Raw genomic sequence first — 19,855 nt, forward strand, 5'->3', positions numbered from 1 at the left:
AGAGCCACCCTCTAAGACCCCTACACCAGGAGGTAGGACTTTCTTTAGTGACGTAGCCTGTAGGTGATCCTGGGAGGGGAGGTGTTCCCGGCGCGCCTTCCGCCCAGAGATGAACCAAGAGCCGCGGCACGAGAAGCAGAGTCTCCCGCCTACTGACTGTGATCCTGAGGTCTCCTAACCCATTTTGGCACCAGAGCAGATTCTTGCAGCCATCCATTTTGACTGTGAACTGAGCTAAAATATTAGAAACCCAAAACCTAAAAGTCTTCACTTTTACCAAGGAAGAGAAATTATTAGATGATGCTTATTCAGCAGGCCTGATTGTTGGGGAAAATTTCCAATCAACAATAGTGAGTTCTGTATGGAAATATGAAATGTACTCAATATATAGAGAGAATAATGGGAATATCATCAGCTACTTAGATGGGGGGTGGGGTGGGAGGCGGGTGTATTGGGGTTCTTGGTGGTGGAACGGGTGCACTGGTGAAGGGATGGTGGTTTAATCAGTATTTGACTGTGACTTAAACCTGAAAGCTTTGTATTTTTTTTCTTGTTTTCACGGTGGTTCAATAAAATATTTCTTTAAAAAAAAAATAGGGCATCATAGAATGAAAAAAATAATCTAAAGTCACATCTATCAACTGACAATGAGATAGCAAAATTGAAATCTTAAGCCACTTGCTTGGATCAGTCCACACTGACTGATGTACATCCATTACAGTTTATGCAAGTGGTTTCTAACTCAAAACAACTCTGGCTGGACCAAGTGGATCAAGGCCCATAAGAACTGAAATTTCCTTCCTCTCCCCAATGCTTGGACACTTTAAAAGGGTTTTCTGAATAATCCTCAGTCTCCTTAAAGCACATGTCCCAACTACTGGCTGCAGGAATCTCACAGAAAAACGTTTCAGACAGAAATTGACAATCATTACAAAGTCATTAATGGGCATTTACTAGTCAGGTATGTCACATGGTTAACAAACCAAATACCGCAATCAGGTCATTAGCAGCTATCCAGGAGACAACCCAGACTACCAGAACCTTCAAATTTGAGAGTAGAGCTGTAGCATATAATTCATGAATTTATGCTGATAGATGGAATTAAATATCTCTAATTACAGGAAAAACTTAGCATGTTGTTACACTGGGACTTGCTCTACCAACTCGATTCTTTCTGGAAAGTGTAGGTTCTTAAACATTTTACCTTTATCAGAGGATCACTCTTTAAAGCAAAACTAACTCAATTCAGGGGCTGGAGCGATAGCACAGTGGGTAGGTCGTTTGCCTTGCATGCAGCTGACCCGGGTTCGATTCCCAGCATCCCATATGGTCCCCTGAGCACCGCCAGGAGTAATTCCTGAGTGGAGAACTGGGTGTGACCAAAAAAAAAAAAAAACTAACTCAACTCAAATGTTTATTCATCTCTGATAACTCCTAAGACGGTGGTGTCCCAGACAATTCTACGTGACCCAATTAGTTGAGCTCTGTCACCAGAAAATGTAAAGCTCATGGCTATTAACCTGAGCACCAGCTGATCTTCTGAACACAAGTAAGACTCGGTCAGAATATGGTTGCGTGTGCCTGCCTCTATGTACCAGATTTCACAACAAATATGAGGCTTGATGCAGTTCTATTAGAGTAGAGGTTGCCGTATATGTTGCAGGGATTTAGCAAGGGCCTTGACGTCTAGCTGCAAAGTTAGGCTCAGTTGTGACAATTGAAAGGTCTCTAGACATTGCCCAACATCCCCTCCATAGATTCCCTTTTCCCAGTGATGAGCAATGATTTACAAGCCATAGAAAAGTGGCAGAAGAGTACTGCTCGCTTCCACAGCTACGAGCTGCCAGGTTGAGAGAAACTAGGCGTGCACAATCTCCTCAGAGGAAACTTCCAGATCTCTGAGATCTATCAGAGAAACTTCGACATCCAGACAGGGTTTTATGACCATAAAGCAAGAGTCATGCTCAAAACATTAAAACTAAGAAAGAGCCCCCTTCACAGCACAAACCAGGACAGAGAGTTGTTCTGGACAGAGAGTTGTTCTAGCTTCATCTATCTAAAAGTTTCAGGACACTATCCCAAAGCAGATTGCTCAGGGCAATTGCTTCTCACACTGTTCTTCCACAAATGCTTTTGTGGTCCAGAAAGTGGAGAAACAATCCACACTAAACCTTTCTCTCAGGAGGAAGGAAAATCAGTTTACTTTAATTGACATAATGATTTCTCCAGATCTCTGACCTGGGATCTTTTCCCTAGGCCGAATCCTCCTCAACCATAAGCTGCTGACTGCCCTTCAATAGGCCTTGGGCTATGGGTTCACTAAAAACACAGAGTTCTGCCTGATGACACAAGGTCACTGCCCACTGCAAGCCAACACTCTCTGTTAGGGATGCCAACTGTTTCAGCTCTCTGGTGGTAAAACATTCTTTGTCAACTCACTTTGCTCTCCTAGGTGGGAAGACACACTATTTCAAACAAATTCTTCTGCTCTGGTCATCCAGGAGGTTCCAAAAGGTTTCTTCTGAAGCCATCTCGGAACATCCCAAGCACTACCTCCCATCCCCCACCCCCACCCCCAACTTCCATGTGCTTCCTGCCATCTCCTGGGAAAACTCCTGAAGCCTGCAACCCTTCTCCCAAGCCCCGCCCAGTTTCCGGGATGGCAGTGACTGTTCTTTTAACTTACTGTGAATCACCCTCTCACTCCTCAACGCCCTGCTCAATAAATCCCTTCAGTTTGACTGAAGAGGATAAGGTCTTCTTTTAAATATATCAATCCCTTTCCAAACTTGAAGGATGAGACCTGAGTTTAAACAGAAAGATGTTCTAGTGGAAGCCACGTTTACCTGGTCCCTGTCACTCTTTTATAGTTGTCCTTGGAGTACACTGCGAGAATGCTGACCCCTGAGCCCATGTTCACCAGCAACATAGGGTACGGGTTATCAAGGCAATACGGCTTTTTTTGACACAATTCAGGATTTGTGGGATTTTCAAAATAGTAACATTCCGGCTTGCCATTGAAGCCAACGGAGTCGACATAGAGCAGGCCCTGAATCAGACAGTCCAGTTCATCCAGTTTGTGGAGCTGTAGGTCAGCAATCTGAAAGAGAACAAAACCTCATGAGAGGGGTGACCAACACTTCAGGGGAAGCCCTAGAGGGCATTAGCTGGACATTAAATAAAAGATGTCTTGAACATATGAGCCAAGAAAATGCCTTGCAAGAACCTGCTGTGGGATCCTGTGGCTCTCCCCTGGAGAAGTCATTTGAGCAGAGTATGATAGGTGCCCCCTGTGAGCTAGCAAACAGGTGCTGGTCTGTTTGCTGGAAAAGCATCAGCATGGGGGAGAGGGGCAGGAGGGGAGGGGCAGGAGGGAAGTCCAGTAGTTACCAAAAAACAATGTCCACTTTCCGAGTTTCAGAAGCTGCAAATAAATGTCACCTATTTGGGAAAAGGGTCTTTGCAGGCATAATTAAGTTAAGGTTGTTGAAAGGCTGAGAATATTCTAGATGGCTTTTTTCCTGGGTGGATCCTAAGTTCACTGACAGGTTTCTCACTGGAGAATCACAGGGAAGATGGGATGACACCAAGGAGAGGCCAAAGGAGTATGAAGGCCGAGGCTGGGGTGCTGCAGCACAGACCAGGGAACCGTGACAGAACTGACAGCCAGAAGAGGCAAAAGAAAGAATTGCTCCGAGAGCTTCTGAAGCAAGTAGGGTGCTGTCGACACTTTGACATTGAACGTCTAGCCGGAAATGGCCTGAACTAAGAGAATGAACACGTTTGTATGGTTTAAGTCATCAAATTGGTGATCCTTTGCTAAAAACAGGCACAGGAAACTAATGCAGCATATGAAGGCCTCTCCCACAGGGAGAGGACTGTGAGAATCTTCCAAAAGCAGCTGGATCCTGGTGCTTGGTTGTTAGGACATTAAGGCCTAAAGGAGATACAGTGAGCCTAGGAGTTGGGGAAAGTCTCCTTCAAACCCAAAAAGTATAAACCCCTCTTCTCAAACTCTGACACTTACATGCAAGGTGTGGGGCAACTTAACTTCTTCCCAAGCCTGTTTCCTCATCTGTAGAAAGGAACGCATGACAGCCCTACCCCTGTGGTGGTCAATACTGCATGAACCAAGGCTCAACCTTGAACAACATATTAGTAATCTCTCATAGAGGGTCTTAATGGTCTCTGGGTGAAATACAAAAATATTTACACACTCTTCTCTAAGGAAAGTTTTTTGAAGTATTTTCATTGGTTTATTCATAACAAACAATACAAAATAAATTACTTTGGTTCTGCTTTGGGGCAGGGGTTGGGGTTCAGGATGGAAACATCCAAAATATGGTGATGGGAAGGTGGTGGGATTGGTGTTTGAATATTAAATACAATCAAATATCATGAACTACTTTATAAAAATTAAATTAAATTAAAAAAATACTACGTGAACATACACATAAAAGTACAAGGAACTCAGCAAATGCTGGCTCTGATTACTAGGTGGGGTGGCTTCAAAGCATCCTTCCATGCCTCTAAGAGACAGAAAAAAAGAGAGAAAGAAAAGGAAAAAAAGAAAGAAGGAAAGAAGGAAGGAAAGAAAGAAAGAAAGAAAGAAAGAAAGAAAGAAAGAAAGAAAGAAAGAAAGAAAGAAAAAAGAAAGAAAGAAAGAAAGAAAGGAAGAAAGGAAGAAAGAAAGAAAGAGGGACTGGAGAGATAGCACAGCGGGTAGGGCGTTTGCCTTGCACGCGGCCGACCCGGGTTCAAATCCCAGCATCCCATATGGTCCCCTGAGCACGGCCAGGGGTAATTCCTGAGTGCAGAGCCAGGAGTAACCCCTGTGCATCGCCAGGTGTGACCCAAAAAGCAAAAAAAAAAAAAAAAAGAAAGAAAGAAAGAAAGAAAGAAAGAAAGAAAGAAAGAAAGAAAGAAAGAAAGAAAGAAAGGAAGGAAGGAAGGAAGGAAGGAAGAAAGAAAGAAAGAAAGAAAGAAAGAAAGAAAGAAAGAAAGAAAGAAAGAAAGAAAGAAAGAAAGAAAGAAAGAAAGAAAGAAAGAAGAAAGAAAGAAAGAAAGAAAGAAAGAAAGAAAAAGAGAGAAAGAAAGAGAGAGAAAGAAAGAGAAGGAAGGAAGGAAGGAAGGAAGGAAGGAAGGAAGGAAGGAAGGAAGGAAGGAAGGAAGGAAGGAAGGAAGGAAGGAAGGAAGGAAGGAAGGAAGGAAGGAAGAGATAAAAGAAAAAAAAACCACCTTGCTCTCCTAGGTAGGGAGGGAAGAATAGAAAGGAAAATGGCTAGCTTAGAGGCAAGCAGTCACTCTGCATCTGTAGAAGTTGAAATCAGGCTTACCCGAAGGGATATTACTGTAGATCAGGTTGATGTCCATTTTCCATGGACAAAAAAATAGTCTGATGGCCAGATAGATAGTGCAGGGGTAAAGGCACTTTGCCTTGCATATAGCCAATCCTGATTTGATCACTGGCACTGACAGGAGTGATCCCTGAACATAGAACCAGGAATACATCTGGCTAAAAGTGGCCCCAAATCAAAAAATAAATGAATATTTTTTAATTCTCTGAAGAAGGTACTATTATCCTTGTTCTATGATGAAAGCACATCATAGAGCTTAGTTTTCCATAAAAAACACAACTAGCAAATTTCTCCCTATTCTCCTCTTAGTTGTTATACAGGTACTGCTTCTAAGATCCAGAAACAACTTTTTTAAGAACTACTATACTGTGATATATTACCCAAAAAGTCATCATCTTTTTTTTTTTCTTTTTGGGTCACACCCAGCGATGCTCAGGGGTTACTCCTGGCTTTGCACTCAGGAATTGCTCCTGGCAGTGCTTGGGGGACCATATGGGATGCCGGGGATCGAACCCAGGTTGGCTGCGTGCAAGGCAAATGCCCTCCCCGCTGTGCTATCACTCCGGCCCCATCATCTTTTTTTTTTTTTTTTGAAGTAAATAGATTTTATTCAGGGGTTTCTGAGGGAGGGAGGAAGGGATAAGTGAGAGAGAGAGAAATAGTAAGAATAACTCGCTCAAGGGAGAACGAGGGCTTCTCCAAGGGTGGAGGAAGCTCTACACACATCCTAGCACTGGACACAAAAGCATGAAAGTACACATCTCAAGGGGGGAGATGTGGGCGACACATGTGCTTGGCCACATGGGCACAAGCAGCACATGGGCTCAGGCAGCATCTGCGCAAAAGTCATCATCTTTGCCACATAAGTTAACAGCAGTTGGGGGCCGGAGCAATAGCACAGCAGATAGGGCACTTGCCTTGAATGCAGCCAATCTTGGTTCAACTCCCTAACCTATGTGTAATCCCTGAGTGAAGAGCCAGGAATAAGCCATTAGCAACAATGGGTGTAGCCCCCCCCCCCTAAAAAAAGATAACAGCGAAAAGAAAACTTCTCATCATTGTGAATTTTTCATTCAACAAAGTCCACAAAGCAATACCCAAGATTTTGTTGGAATAGGTTAAGTATTCCTGCAATGCAATCATTCATTCTAAAGGACACTTGTGATAAAGCAATCTCTCCCGTAATGGTTTCATGAAGTGGAACTTGGGGGTGAGATGCATGGAATTATATACATTCTCAGGGGTATAGCTACAGCTATAAAACAATCAGGACACCTACAAGAAGACAGTGAGACTTAACAGTGTGAGTACTAACCTCTTCAGTCCTCCTGGATTTCTCAGCCCCATAAACTCTCCCATAGAATTTACTTCATTGGCCCATATTACGGCAGGTTTTCTGATTCATCAGAAGCTCCTGAATGCCACAAAGTTCTGCCCATAATAATTGCTAATAATCACCCCAAATTGAAAAATAGCAATTTCTTCAGCCAGAGCTGGGAGCCATAGGTTAACTTGCTTAAAGATTAAGCAGAGAGCCACAGCAATATTGACAGCAAATATTGCAAACACAGTGTGCCCAGCTAGACACCTGAAAGTATGTGAAGGAAAGGGAAAAATCTATGAAGACAAATAAGCAGGTATAACTTTGACCTGAAAGCAAACAGTGAATCTCACCTTTCCCCCCAAAACTTGTGTTCAAATAAAATACCAGCAGCAAACAAACATCTCTTGCAGTATTTTCCTGAGTTATAGATACTCCCAAAGCTTGAGGTCATGTACCCTCACCACCACCACCACCCCCGCCCTCACCCCTGACACACACACACACACACACAAAATCAGGGAAACAGAGTTACTATTACTTTTATGGAGACATAGAAATCTCCTTCAATGTCTTTGTCATCCAGGAAAAGGAGATATTTCCACAGAAACTTAATCCTTTTTTTTTTTAAGTTTGTTTTGTTTTGTTTTGGAACCATGGCCAGCAATGCTCCTTGCTCTGTGCTCAGGAATCACTCCTAGTAGTGTTGGGGAAACCATATGGGATGTCAGGGACTGAACCCGAATCGGTCATGTGCAAGTGCCCTACCTATTGTGGTGCTCTCAGTCCAGCCCTCAGCAATCCAATCTTTATTGCATTTTCCAACAGGACATCTGACATTCAGAGTAAGATGAGGGTTACTTCTCAGACTGTACAACTGACTTTGTGGGACTCCGAAATCAGCAAGTTAGGTTCCCACCTTGTGAGACTAGTCTGTCTGTTGGCTGTTTTTTCTATATCATCAGGGGCAACAAACACAATGCCTGGAGGAGACAGTGAGGAAGCTGGAGGAGGGGGCAATAACTCCACCTCAGGGAACTAACTGAATGATGAGCACTGTGGCAAGACCATCACAACTGTGGCTCACGGTTGCCAAGTTGGTAACCAGAAACCAGTGGTGTCTGAAGACGTTATTTTTCAAAACCCAGATATCCAGAATTTTATGCAACTTCTTCCAATTTTTAAATGCCAGAAGCTGATTTAAATTTTATTAATATCTCAGACTGACAAAGCATATCTGTGGGCTGAGCCTGTCTTCCATTGAACTATTTCCTCCACGTTCTCCTCTGATCTCTAACAGGTCCTAAATGAGGACAGAGCTGAATGATTAAACCCAGCAAACATGTAGGTGCAACTTCAATGAAGGTGAACATAACCTTGTAGCCAAACTGCGCTGGTAAATATTTGACCACCGGGTCTCAGGGTGCAAAAGCCCTAGTTTATAGCATTTACCCTGTGGTATAATGACCCCTCCCATGGCCAATTTCAAGCTAACAGAATTGGAAAGAAACAGAGTGAGCCCAGTTAAGCCCAGGATGGCTGGCTCCTGCCAACGGGTGACGCTCTCTGGCAGTCTTGAAGAAACTGACTCTTGCCAATTCCTAAGCCATTAGGTTAAAACTACTGCCCACACTTTAAGACAACAAACTGAAGCTTGGCTTGAGTATAGAACTGTGTAAAAGGAAACAGCTTTTTAAAACAATTGTTGCACACTCTGTAAGATCCCAAGGCCAGTGAGAACCAAAGTAGAAAAACTTACAAAATACATCTGAGATAAGCTAAGCTTGCTGTGCGAGGTACCAAAGCCAGCCAAGTCAGGTACAGGTGCTGTGGGGCTCTGTGCAGGCAGTGTCCCCTGGAACATTTGCTAAATGCAGATTTCAACAACATCAGAGACGATACAGGGGGTGCTGGAACTGGGACACGGGATCTGAAGAGCCAGAATGGTCTGTCATTTCAGCCCATTCTGATTGCAACAGCATCCCCCCAGACACAGACACACATACCCACACCCACACACACACACCCCCCCCACACACACACACACTCGCCCTCCATAGGCTGTTTATGGTTTGGAAACTGTAAACTACTGCACATGAGAAGGCGAGTAGGTTGGGTCTTCTAATCTCAAAAAATTAAAACTCATCTGGAAACACCATTTCCAGGGTGAAAGCTAATAAAGGCTGGAGGGAACAGCATAGATTCCTTCTATGCTAATGTTAGAATTTTTTTTAAACCAGGCATATTCAGGATATGATTGTAAAAGGATTTGCTTTTAATTCCTTCAGTCAAGAAAATAACTAAATAGGGGCGGGGAATAGAGTACAGGAGTAGGGTGCTTGGCCTTGCACACAGCCAACCAGGTTTGACCCCCAACACCACATGACCTATGCACCTCCAGGAGTGATCCCTGAGCAGAGAGCCAGTGAAAGTGCTGAGCACAGCCAGGAGTGGCCTTAAAACAAACAACAACAAAAATAAATAGAGACACCACCACCCCCACAAAAAAGAAAAAGAAAACACAACCACCCACATTTAAATGAGTAGCTAAACTAATCTGGTAAAAAAAAAATCTCTCAAGGTTCCATACCACTTCCATATCCCAAACCAGGTAGGTACATCATCACTCCTGCTGGTCCAGTATCTTAAATCAATAAAATATAGCACATACGACACTTTCCAAGGTACTTCTGTTGACACCTGCTCCATCACAGTGGCAGTGGTAAGAGTAAGTCATCTCACTAAGTCATGAGCAGTTTGCAAATAAATAACTGGTTGGAACTAAATTACATGCAGAATTCTTTTCACAAAGGAGATTTAACAGAAAGAGATGGATTTCAACTGTGCTCTGTGTTTGGGGCTGGAGCACTAGTACAGCAGGTACACTTCGCTGACCCAGCTTCCTTCAATCCTCAGCTCCCCATATGGTCCCTGAACCCCGCCAAGAGTGAGCACAGAGCCAGGAGTAAGACCTGCGCACTGCCAAGTGTGACCCAAATACAAACAGAGAGAGAGAGAGAGAGAGAGAAATCAAATGTTCTCTTGAGTGAGAATAAAAGAACAAAACCCTCAAGATAGTTTCTTTCTTCCTTCCCACACTCACTGATTTAAAAAAAAACTACACAAGAGTGAACAAAAAGTGTCAAAGAATTATGGCCAGAGAGACACATTCTCAGGTCCTCAGTTCAATCCCTGTGACTTCATGTCTTCCCCTACACCAGCACCACTGGGTGTGTGGCCTTTGTTGACACCCCACAAACTGTCAGGCTCCTACTTCTAGTCCACCGTGCTTGGGTATAGCCAAATATTATGCAGTTGCACACACCTCCCCTCAAAAAAAAATGTCATGTCAGAATAAGGGCCAAGCCAGAATAAGAGAATGACCATATCTCCCAAACTTTATCCTCCTGCGATCACAGAAAGTCCCTGAATTTATAACAGCAGAATTCAATGTTGACTAGGGAGTGATCTAGAAAGTTCACCTACCCCTCACTGCCCAGGACCCTCTTTGTGACTCTTCTATTTTTAATTTTTTTCCCTTTTATGATGCCATGGATCAAACACAGAGCCCCACACATGCAAGGCAATTGGCGTACCCCCGGGCCCCACCTTTATTAGGATATTTTAGAGGGGTGTCATGTCCAGCAGTGCCATTCAGGACTTACCTCTGGCTCTGTGCTCAGGGATCACTGCTGGCAGGGCTCAGGGGACCATAGGGACTGGGGATCGAACCCTTATGCAAGGCAAGCATCCTACCTGCTGGACTATTGCTCCAGCACCCTGCGTTGCCATTTAAAGCTTTTTCCCTTAGAGATTTTTGGTTTAAGAAAAGCAGATTCTTTATTTTTTTGTTTTGTTTTGTTTTGTTTTGTGGGCACACCCTGTAGTGCACAGGGGTTACTCCTGGCCCTACACTCAGTGATACACTCAGGAATCACTCCTGGCAGACTCAGGAGACTCAACGTGGTGCCAGAGATCAAACCCAAGCACCCTACCCACTGCTCTATCTCTCCAGCTCCCAAAGACAGATTCTTAAGTTCACACAGATCTCGGAGGAACTAGGATGAAGCAATCAGAAAAACCTTTTTGTGCCCTGAATCTCATGTCAACATCATTCGGAATAAATCCACTATTATTTGTTCTGGAGGTAGGTGCTTTATTTTAAAATAAAATCAAAAGAGTTATTTATAACGTTTAACTATTGTTAGTCGTAAAAGCAATGTTGTGAACAAAGCAGGCAATGAAAAACATGAGCTAGATGAATAAGAAAAGACAACTTTGGCCATCTATTGCCAGCAAAGGAACAGCCCAGCATCGTATCTCCAAAAGAACGCGATACTGCCAGATCTTCCCAGGTAGATCTGGGCTGAGTACTCTGGGGCCTTTTCGGAATGGGGGTGGGCAGATTTTCCTTTCTCCCTAAAGGCAAACTATCAAGCCACTAAATTGTTCCAGATCTATAGCTCCCGGACTACACAGCTGCCCCAACACCTCAAAACTTCATAGTACTGTCAGCCCAGTAGGATTACAGCAAATCTGATGGAAAGTTGCACGGAAGACCACCAAGCTCTATGAGCCTAAACAAACACAGAAGGCTCAGCTAGCGCTAACCAGACAGCAGATCCTCAGACAATGCATTTAGTAACATCATTGTCAGATATAACAATTATCACAAATTGACTCACTGATCTACGATTTGATAATCCCATTTGCCTTTGTAATTAACAATAAGAAGTAAATTTGATTGTGCCAGCGAGGAGGCGGGCTGAGGTGGTGGGTGGAAAACTGGGGACACTGGACGAAAGAGCAAACTGTGGTGGAACTGGTGTTAGAACATTCAATGCCAAAACAGGGTAAATCACAGTGTTATCATAAAAAAATTTTTTTTAAAGACAATTTTTTTCTATAACATTTCTATTATTGTTATAATACCTGGCATTTTAAAGAACACTCTTGATGAAGTTAGAAAGTGTAGTAGTGGGTAAAAACATTAGATTTGAAACATTCTGGCAGATTTTTTCAAACAAAACTCATGAAATAGAGACAGTGGGGAGAAACACAAAGTTAAGTGAAACCTACAGTCGTAAGTGTCCTGGGGCACAATCACGCAGTAGTCTCCCTCTGAGAATCACTGTTTTAAATGGTGGAATCCCTCATTGGTTTATCAGTTTCTTGGACCACTTGTAGTTAGAGTAAGCTTTTCTTTTGTGTTCCATTTTCATGCATCATTAATTTTGAAGACTAATTTTGGCCAGTTAGAGATTTATTTGTGACAGTGAACCTAAAATGTTAAAAGAACAAGGAATAAAGAAGGGGAGAGAGGGAGGGAGGGAAGAACAAAAAAGGAAAGAAAAGGGAAGAAAGAAATGCAGCTTTGTTCAATTGAAAGTATTCTATGCAGGTCTGATTTAATGCTTGTCTCTTCATAGCTCTTTTTATATGAAGAGTACTTACTGTTGTCTAAGGACTTAGATACATTTATTATATACAAAAAGAATAACAGACATCAAATATACATAACAAACACTAACCCTTTTCAAAAAATCTTTTAGTTCTAACAAGATTTTCAAAGCACATCATTTGCAAAGTTGCATTATAACAGAAGCAGTGATTTTATGCAATAACAGGACTTGGTAGATATATACAACTTCTTTAATCTATAAAACTAGACTCTTAAATATACACAGTAGATTATATTGATCCTTTACACATAAGCAATCACCTCGAGTTTCTCTATTGTCAAGAGAAAAGGCTTGGCTATCACACAACGAAGGCCCTGGCTTCGTTGAGAAAGGTCACCTCTGCCTGACCTTTCTCCCCAATACCAGTATGCTTTGCTCTACTGCTTCCGGTGGCTCTGCTCCAGTGTTACCTCACACCCACAGACCCTCCCAAAGCTCTGAATCCTGTTCCTATTCCCCTTGTCCTACTTTCCCCTGCTCGTCACACCACTTGTCACTAATAGATACTTATGTTGCTTCTCTGATCATTGACAAACTCCCCACGCTAGAATTTAAATTTTGCTTTTGCTTTTGGAGGAACAGGGTTTTTACTCCGTTCTTGATAATACTTTGGGTGTATGAAAGGAGCATGATAAACATGAGTGAGTGAATGAGCACTTAGGAAAGAAGGTGATAAAAACCTCACGAACTTAGGAAGGCTAGGAGCACATCACTCGGTGTGATGGCAAGCAAGCTGCAGGGCTAGATCTGGCTTAAATTCCTTCTTCACTATTTTCCAGGACCACACATGAGCACGAAAAGCGGCCAGCCATTCATCCCACCTGTATGGAAACGGGTCCTGCACCTGGCCAAGCTGTTGGCAAATACCTCAAATGAGCTATTCACAAGACTCCAGCAGCCTGCCTTGTTTTTTTCGTTGTAAAGATCTGACCTCTCTCAGTTCAGAACCTTGAGAAATACACTTGCTCAAGGCCGACATACACTGAGCAACTTTCTCCCAGGGCATATGTTACCCCAGAGGAGGCACAAAGGCACTGGCAGAAGTTGCATAACGCTCCAGGTCACCCTGGTCCACTCAGGCTCCTGAGTGGAGCTGGGGAGACAGGGTGTCCTTGGGGTTGGGGGGGTGGGGGAGAGAAAAGTGGGAAAAAGAGAAGTGGCGGGGGAGACAGGGTGTCCTTGGGGTTGGGGGGTGGGGGAGAGAAAAGTGGGAAAAAGAGAAGTGGGGGGGGGAAGCTCTCAATAGGGATGGATCAAGATTTCTTGCCCCATCAGAAATGAGTTGATACACTAACTCTTACTACACACTCCTAGACACTCTTAAACCTTATTTTCCCTGCTTGTGTAGTAAGAATGGAGTGGTTTTTCTATACTTCAGAGACCACTTGCAATTCTGCCATCCTAAAATTCCTTCCTCTGCCACCTGACAGTCCCTTTCTCGTAGATGATGAAACTGAATCCCCCAAAGAGCTCTAGGTGCCTTTGAATGCAGGAAATGTGCCTTCTCAATTAGACTTCAATTTAATTTTGCTTTGGTTTTGGATCACATTTAGTGGTGCTCAGGGCTTACTCCTGGCTCTGAGCTAAGGCCTGGATCATGTCTGGCAGGCTTGGGGGACCATCTGTGGTCAAACCTGAGTTGGCAGCCTGCAAGGCAAGCACCTTACGCACTGTACTATCACCCTGGCCCTCAAATTTAATTTTTATGCTCAGTAAGCCTAATTTAATTTTATGCTCCACCTTCTCAGTTTCAAAACACTTTGGTCATTAAGGCCCCTCTGGTGGGAAAAATATCCCCCACAGATTATTTAAGAGGAGGTGTCAAATTCTAATGCTGGATAGGGAAAAAAGACACACAAGGAAAACAAGCCCAAACCAGAAACAGTCTCACTTGTATTCTGTTCCGGGTCTTATAGATACTACTTACTCAACCAATGAGAAAAACAATGTTACCTTTCATTAGACAAAATTTTCATGTATAGCTTATTTAGTGCCATGAATAATGCATTGATTCACTAAGTTGGTCATGAACGATAGACTTTATGCTGAAGACTGGATTATTTCAGCTCTGTGACAAAATGCCAGTCATTTACACGAATCTATGAGAAAAATGGATTTTGCCAGTTACCCATCATATTTTCAACTTTCTGGTGATACTAATCCTCAAATCATGTAGCCTTCCCTTCTCCTATGTTCAATCACTTATGTTGATAAACCTTCCTAATTTATGTTTTCCATTTCTTCACTTTATTCTCAGTTTCTCTCCTGTCAGATGGGGCCGACAGAGTGGAGGAAATTGGGACTCACAGCTGTTAAGGTATTGCTAGATTTGGGTCGGAGAGATAGTACAATGGGTAGGGTGCTTGCCTTGCATGCAGTCAACTCAGTTTCAACCCCTGGCATCCCATGTGGTCCCCAAGCACTGCCAGGAGTGATTCCTGAGTGCTGAGCCAGGAGTAACCCCTGAGCACCACCAGGTATAGCCCAACAACCCTCCCCCCAAAAAAATGTAGAACAGAGTATTTACATCATCTTATTTTTAGAATATTGTGCAGAAGGAAGTCTAATGAAAATGATTGTTATCTAGTATCTACTGAGCAGTTCATCTGTTATGTAACAACCCTAAGTGGTAGGAACTTGGGTTTTTGTTGATTTTTGTTTTTTGTTTTGGGGGTGCTTTTCTTTTTTTTTTTTTTTTTTTTGGGTCACACCTGGCTCTGCACAGGGGTTACTCCTGGCTCTGCACTCAGGAATTATCCCTGGCGGTGCTCAGGGGACCATATGGGATGCTGGGAATCGAACCCGGGTCAGCCGCGTGCAAGGCAAACGCCCTACCCGCTGTGCTATCACTCCAGCCCCCAGGGGGTGCTTTTCTTAGGGGGAGAGGGTCATGGCAGTGCCTGGCAGTGCTCAGGGCTTACTCCTGACATTGCCAGGGGACCATATGGAATGACAAGGATGGAACCTGGGTCAGCCGCATGCAAGGTAAGCACCTTACCTGCTGTACTATCTCTCCAGCCCCAGTAGGAACTATTTTTGTTTTAAGAGATGAGGAATCTAAGGCTAAGCATTGACGCAAGCTTGTGCCACATCCCAAGACTAAGAGTCTAGTTCTTCAGATGAGCTGCAGGGATTATAAGGCATGTGAGAGGCTTTCTTTCTCTGTGAGGTGGTTCTGTTGCTCTGACAAGGGCAACCCCGACATACCATTCTGAAGTCCTCTTCAAACTTGAAAGCCCCTCCTCCTGTGGCACAGAGGGTGGTATGAAGGCTGGAGAAGTTCTTCTCGCTGCCCATCTGAATGAACCTGTGCAAAGCGCAGCTGGGGAAGCGGATGAAGTGCAGGTTCCCCGTGCGCCCACACATGGTCAAGTTTTTCAGTTCCAGGTGGACATCTCGGATCCCTGTTTTCCCATAAGCGGTATTAGAAGTCAAATACTTCCGGATGCTCTTCAGGTTCTCCACTTCTTCCTGTTCCTCCTCAGCAGTGATGTCCTTCGGTTCGAAGTAGACCAGTTTAACCAGCGTCCCACCGATATCCATGCCGAACCAAGGAAATGCTGAAGGACAGAAAAACAGAAGGCTGTTGACATCTACATAGCCACAGAAAGGTCTGATGTCTGAACAGCTTACACAATGCAGTGGCTACATCTTTGTGTGCATTTATTTATCAATGTATTGGAATTCAATCATCATGTGCCTTTGATTCAGCACAATTACAATCTACATCAGAATTAGAGATTGAGGTGGGACGGAAGAATCAGGTCTCGAAATTCCCCACAGCCAATCTCAATTCTCCTGTGCTCCTAAGAATCTCCTTAGTCTGGGTGTAATTCTGGTACTTAACACATTGCATACACCAGGGCTGTGAAATGCTAAGTCATCATTATCTCAGCAGCGGGCTCCAATGCCAGAAGACAAACTAGCTATGGTCGATGTGGTGGGAGACAGTGTGTGGGTCTCTAGCTCATGGACACTGTCTATAGCTCTCTATCTGCCTCAGACACCTTTCCATGGTCATTATGACAACACTCAATCTGTACCTCCCTGAGTTGATTTTATAAGACGTGACTCTATGATTCTACAGAATGTAACAGAAAGGAGAAAGGGACAGAAAGTGGGCTAAAGGAAATGATGGGCAGATTCCTTTGCTTAAAGGATTCTAAAAGGAACAGTTGAAAAAGTAAGTAAAAAGAACAGTTTGTGCTCTATGGTTTTCTTCAGTCAACAAAGATACTCTCCAACTCAAATGAACCACTTAGAAGTCCAAAATTCAGTTCTTCCCTTGGACACTCTAATTTTTAGTCTTCTCTCCTGAATTCCCACTTAGCCCAGGTATAAGGGCATATGTATTTCCTGCCACCCCTGAATATTCTTTGTGGTTCCGTGGAGAAGTGTGTCTATAACAAAAATGAATCTCAAACATTTTTTTTTTAAAATCTCAAGACAATGGGCTGGGTTTAATTTAGACCTGAGTAGACTGATTTAATTTAGTGGTGATCTGGAAATTTTGTACTTTCAAAATGATCCCCACTTTCCCTCCAAAGAACACAGAGCAAACCCAAATGAGAACCCAAAACTTGGAGAGTTTCCCTTACATTTCTTTCAGTGAACTGCAAAGGCTAAAGTTAAAATTAATATTAAAACTGGGTTTTTGATATTTAACTCAAGGAACTAAAGTGGCTTCTTCTAAAACACTTATCATTCAATCCTGGAGAACATTCACATATGCCCTTTCAGACTTCAGCAATTTCTATCTCTCGTCAGCAGACAGGTGCTGGGCCACAAACGTTGACTTCACTGGTGTGTATTAAGCTTCTAGGTCTCATTTCCAGGATCCTAATTGGGACTTCTAGAAGATTTTTTTTCTCTAGCTGGCCCTATTATTTATTCATGTGGGAATGTCAGGGGAGGGTGGGGGAGGAGACCTTTTACCCTTTTACCCTAAAGGGAGGAGACCCTTTACCCAGAATCTTCTCCCTTTGCTTCACTGTTACCGTTTTAGCTGTGATCCAAGTCAGCTTATTCTATACTTGAGGGGAAATAATAACTCTCGACCCCATGGAAAGAACAAATCCCAAACACCCTCAAAGGATTAAACTCCACACATTCCATCAAGTTATGAAACATCCTATTATCTTTGCCGAAATTTGCAGAACAGATCCCACACAATCTGGTGAAGGCTGGGAAGTTTGTTTGTCCTGGCAGGAAAAAACAGATAACTGGTATCAGATCTATATTTGTCAATTTAGTACTTAGATGACATTTCTTGGTCCACGCTGTAACACTCACTGTCAGCACAGCCCACTCTAGACAATAGGTAATGCGAGGCCCTTGTTCCACTTCAGAACACGTACTGATGCCCTCCATCTCCCTGATCTCAATTCCTGGATCTTAGAGGCTCTACAGTGGAATGGTCTCCCGTTCTTCTCCTACACACTTGCCATGGGTTCCATAAGAAACACAAAACACAGGGAGAAGGGGGAGAGGGAAACGGGGTACATTGGTGGAGAAAGAGTGCTCACTGGTGAAGGGACTGATGTTGGAACACTGTAGGCCTAAAACAAAATTATGAATAATTTTGTAATTCATGGTCGTTTAATGGTAAAGAAAAGCAAAATGAAAACATAATCAGTGGGTGCCAGGTGCACAATCTGTGATGTAGCAGAAACCCATTTTAATCAAAAGAGGAAAGACATATGCTGCTGGGGCGGAGGAAGGACGCTCTGGGTCACAGCTAAGACAGCCATTTTGGAAAGGCACTGGCACATCTATTATGATTAACAGCATACATACTTTTTTTTTTTCTGCTTTTTGGGTCACACCCAGCAATGCTCAGGGGTTACTCCTGGCTCTGCACTCAGGAATTACTCCTGGCAGTGCATGGGGGACCGTATGGGGTGCCAGGGATTGAACCCGGGTCGGCTGCGTGCAAGGCAAATGCCCTACCCACTGTGCTATCACTCCGGCCACGCATACATACATTTTTAGCATAGTTAATTCCCTCTCCGCACCATATCATAAAAAAGCACCTAAGTACTCAAAGAAAGGCATAATGATATTCATTGCAGCAACCTTTAAAGTGACCAAATTAAAAACAAGAACAAAATCAAAGCAAAATGAATCCCCTCAAGAGGGAAACTGTCGGGCCAGGTAAGGCGTTTGCCCTGCAGGCTGCCATTCTGAGTTCAATCCCTGGCATACCACATGGTCCCCTGAGCACCACCAAGCGTAATTTCTGAGTGCAAAGTCAGGAGTAACCCCTGAGCATTGCCAGGTGTGGCACAAACAAAAAAAAAAGAGAGAGAGAGAGGAAGACTATCTGATAAAGAAAGAGTCTGGAGAGAGAGTACAGCAGTTAAGGCACTTGCCCTGCACATAGACAATCCGGGTTTGATCTCTACTGTTCCATATGGTCTCTGGAGCACCCCCCCCCCCAGGAATAATTCCTGAGTGTAGAGCCAGGAGTAACCCTTGAATATCACAAGGTGTTACTCAAACACTGCCCCATGCCTCTAAAAAGAAAAGAATCCAAACCATAGACTATTAGGCAGCCATTAAAAGGAATCAATAAAAATCTATACCAGCTGCTTGGACTGGAGTGATAGCACAGCAGGTAGGGCTTTTGCCTTGCACGACCCAGGTTTGATTCCTCCGTCCCTCTCGGAGAGCCCAGCAAGCTACCGAGAGTATCCCACCCACACGGCAGAGCCTGGCAAACTGCCCGTGGTGTATTCAATATGCCAAAAACAGTAACAAATTTCACAATGGAGACGTTACTGGTGCCGGCTCAAGCAAATTGATGAACAATGGGACAACAGTGCTACAGTGCTACCAGCTGCTTGAAGAAATATTCCATCATCTTATGAATGACAAGTGAAAATTAGTTACTGATCTCTATCTCCCAGAAAGGAGGAAGATCTTTATGTTCATAATTAAGTGAGCCTGCAAAAACAATCTAGAAGGCCAAACTCCGAGTTAATATTGTAGGGTATGGCTGAATAAGCAGGTTAGAGGTTAGAGATCCAAAAGATGGAATAAAAAAAAAAAACTACACTTAGAATTTTTCAGTAAGAATTAGAAAAATAGGCACTTGGTAGTTATGGAAAATACGAAACAATTCAACATAAATTATACAGAAAAAGCTATGCTTAAATAAGAGAACCCAATTCTGCACTGGAAATGCTGCACTCAGAAGTGAAAGGGCCCTCAAAGCCTGTGATTTAATGGACAACTGAATGGGGGGGTATGTAATGGGGAGGGAAAGTAGGGAAGAGTTATGTGATTTTGTTAGGTTTAGTTAGTCTGTTTTTTGATGTGCGTATGCATGTGTGTGAGCATGCATGTGCATGTGTGTGCATGTGTGTATGTGTGCATGCCCAGAGATCAACGAGCCAGGCTCTACTACTAACTCATGGGCTAGCCCCAAGGTCTCCCTTTTTAAACTACCACAGAGGACAACTGAAGGCTCATAAGCTATTAAAACTCCTGGTTTCTTCTTCCTACTCTTAATTCCTGCTCATTTTTTAGTCATTCAAAAGCTTTTCTTCAGACCAGGTGATAGTACGGCGGGTAGGGCATTTGCCTTGCACACGGCTGACCCAGGTTCGATCCCCGGCAACCCAGCACCGCCAGGAGTAATTCCTGAGTGCAGAGCCAGGAGTAACCCCTGAGCATTGCTGGGTGTGACCCAAAATTCATTGCTGGGTGTGACC

General features: G+C 43.5%; 1 protein-coding gene across 1 annotated transcript in view; it reads right to left on the bottom strand.

Annotated features, from left to right (window-relative positions):
* LOC101555894 (pantothenate kinase 1) overlaps positions 1-19,855 on the bottom strand; it is a 69,279-nt gene that overhangs the window by 17,165 nt on the left and 32,259 nt on the right. Inside the window, 2 exon segments of the mRNA XM_055118700.1 lie at positions 2,847-3,100; positions 15,348-15,700. Of these exon segments, the coding sequence (XP_054974675.1) occupies positions 2,847-3,100; positions 15,348-15,700 (607 nt within the window).

The sequence above is a fragment of the Sorex araneus genome, chromosome 11 (assembly GCF_027595985.1).
Source record: "Sorex araneus isolate mSorAra2 chromosome 11, mSorAra2.pri, whole genome shotgun sequence".
Lineage (NCBI taxonomy): Eukaryota > Metazoa > Chordata > Mammalia > Eulipotyphla > Soricidae > Sorex > Sorex araneus.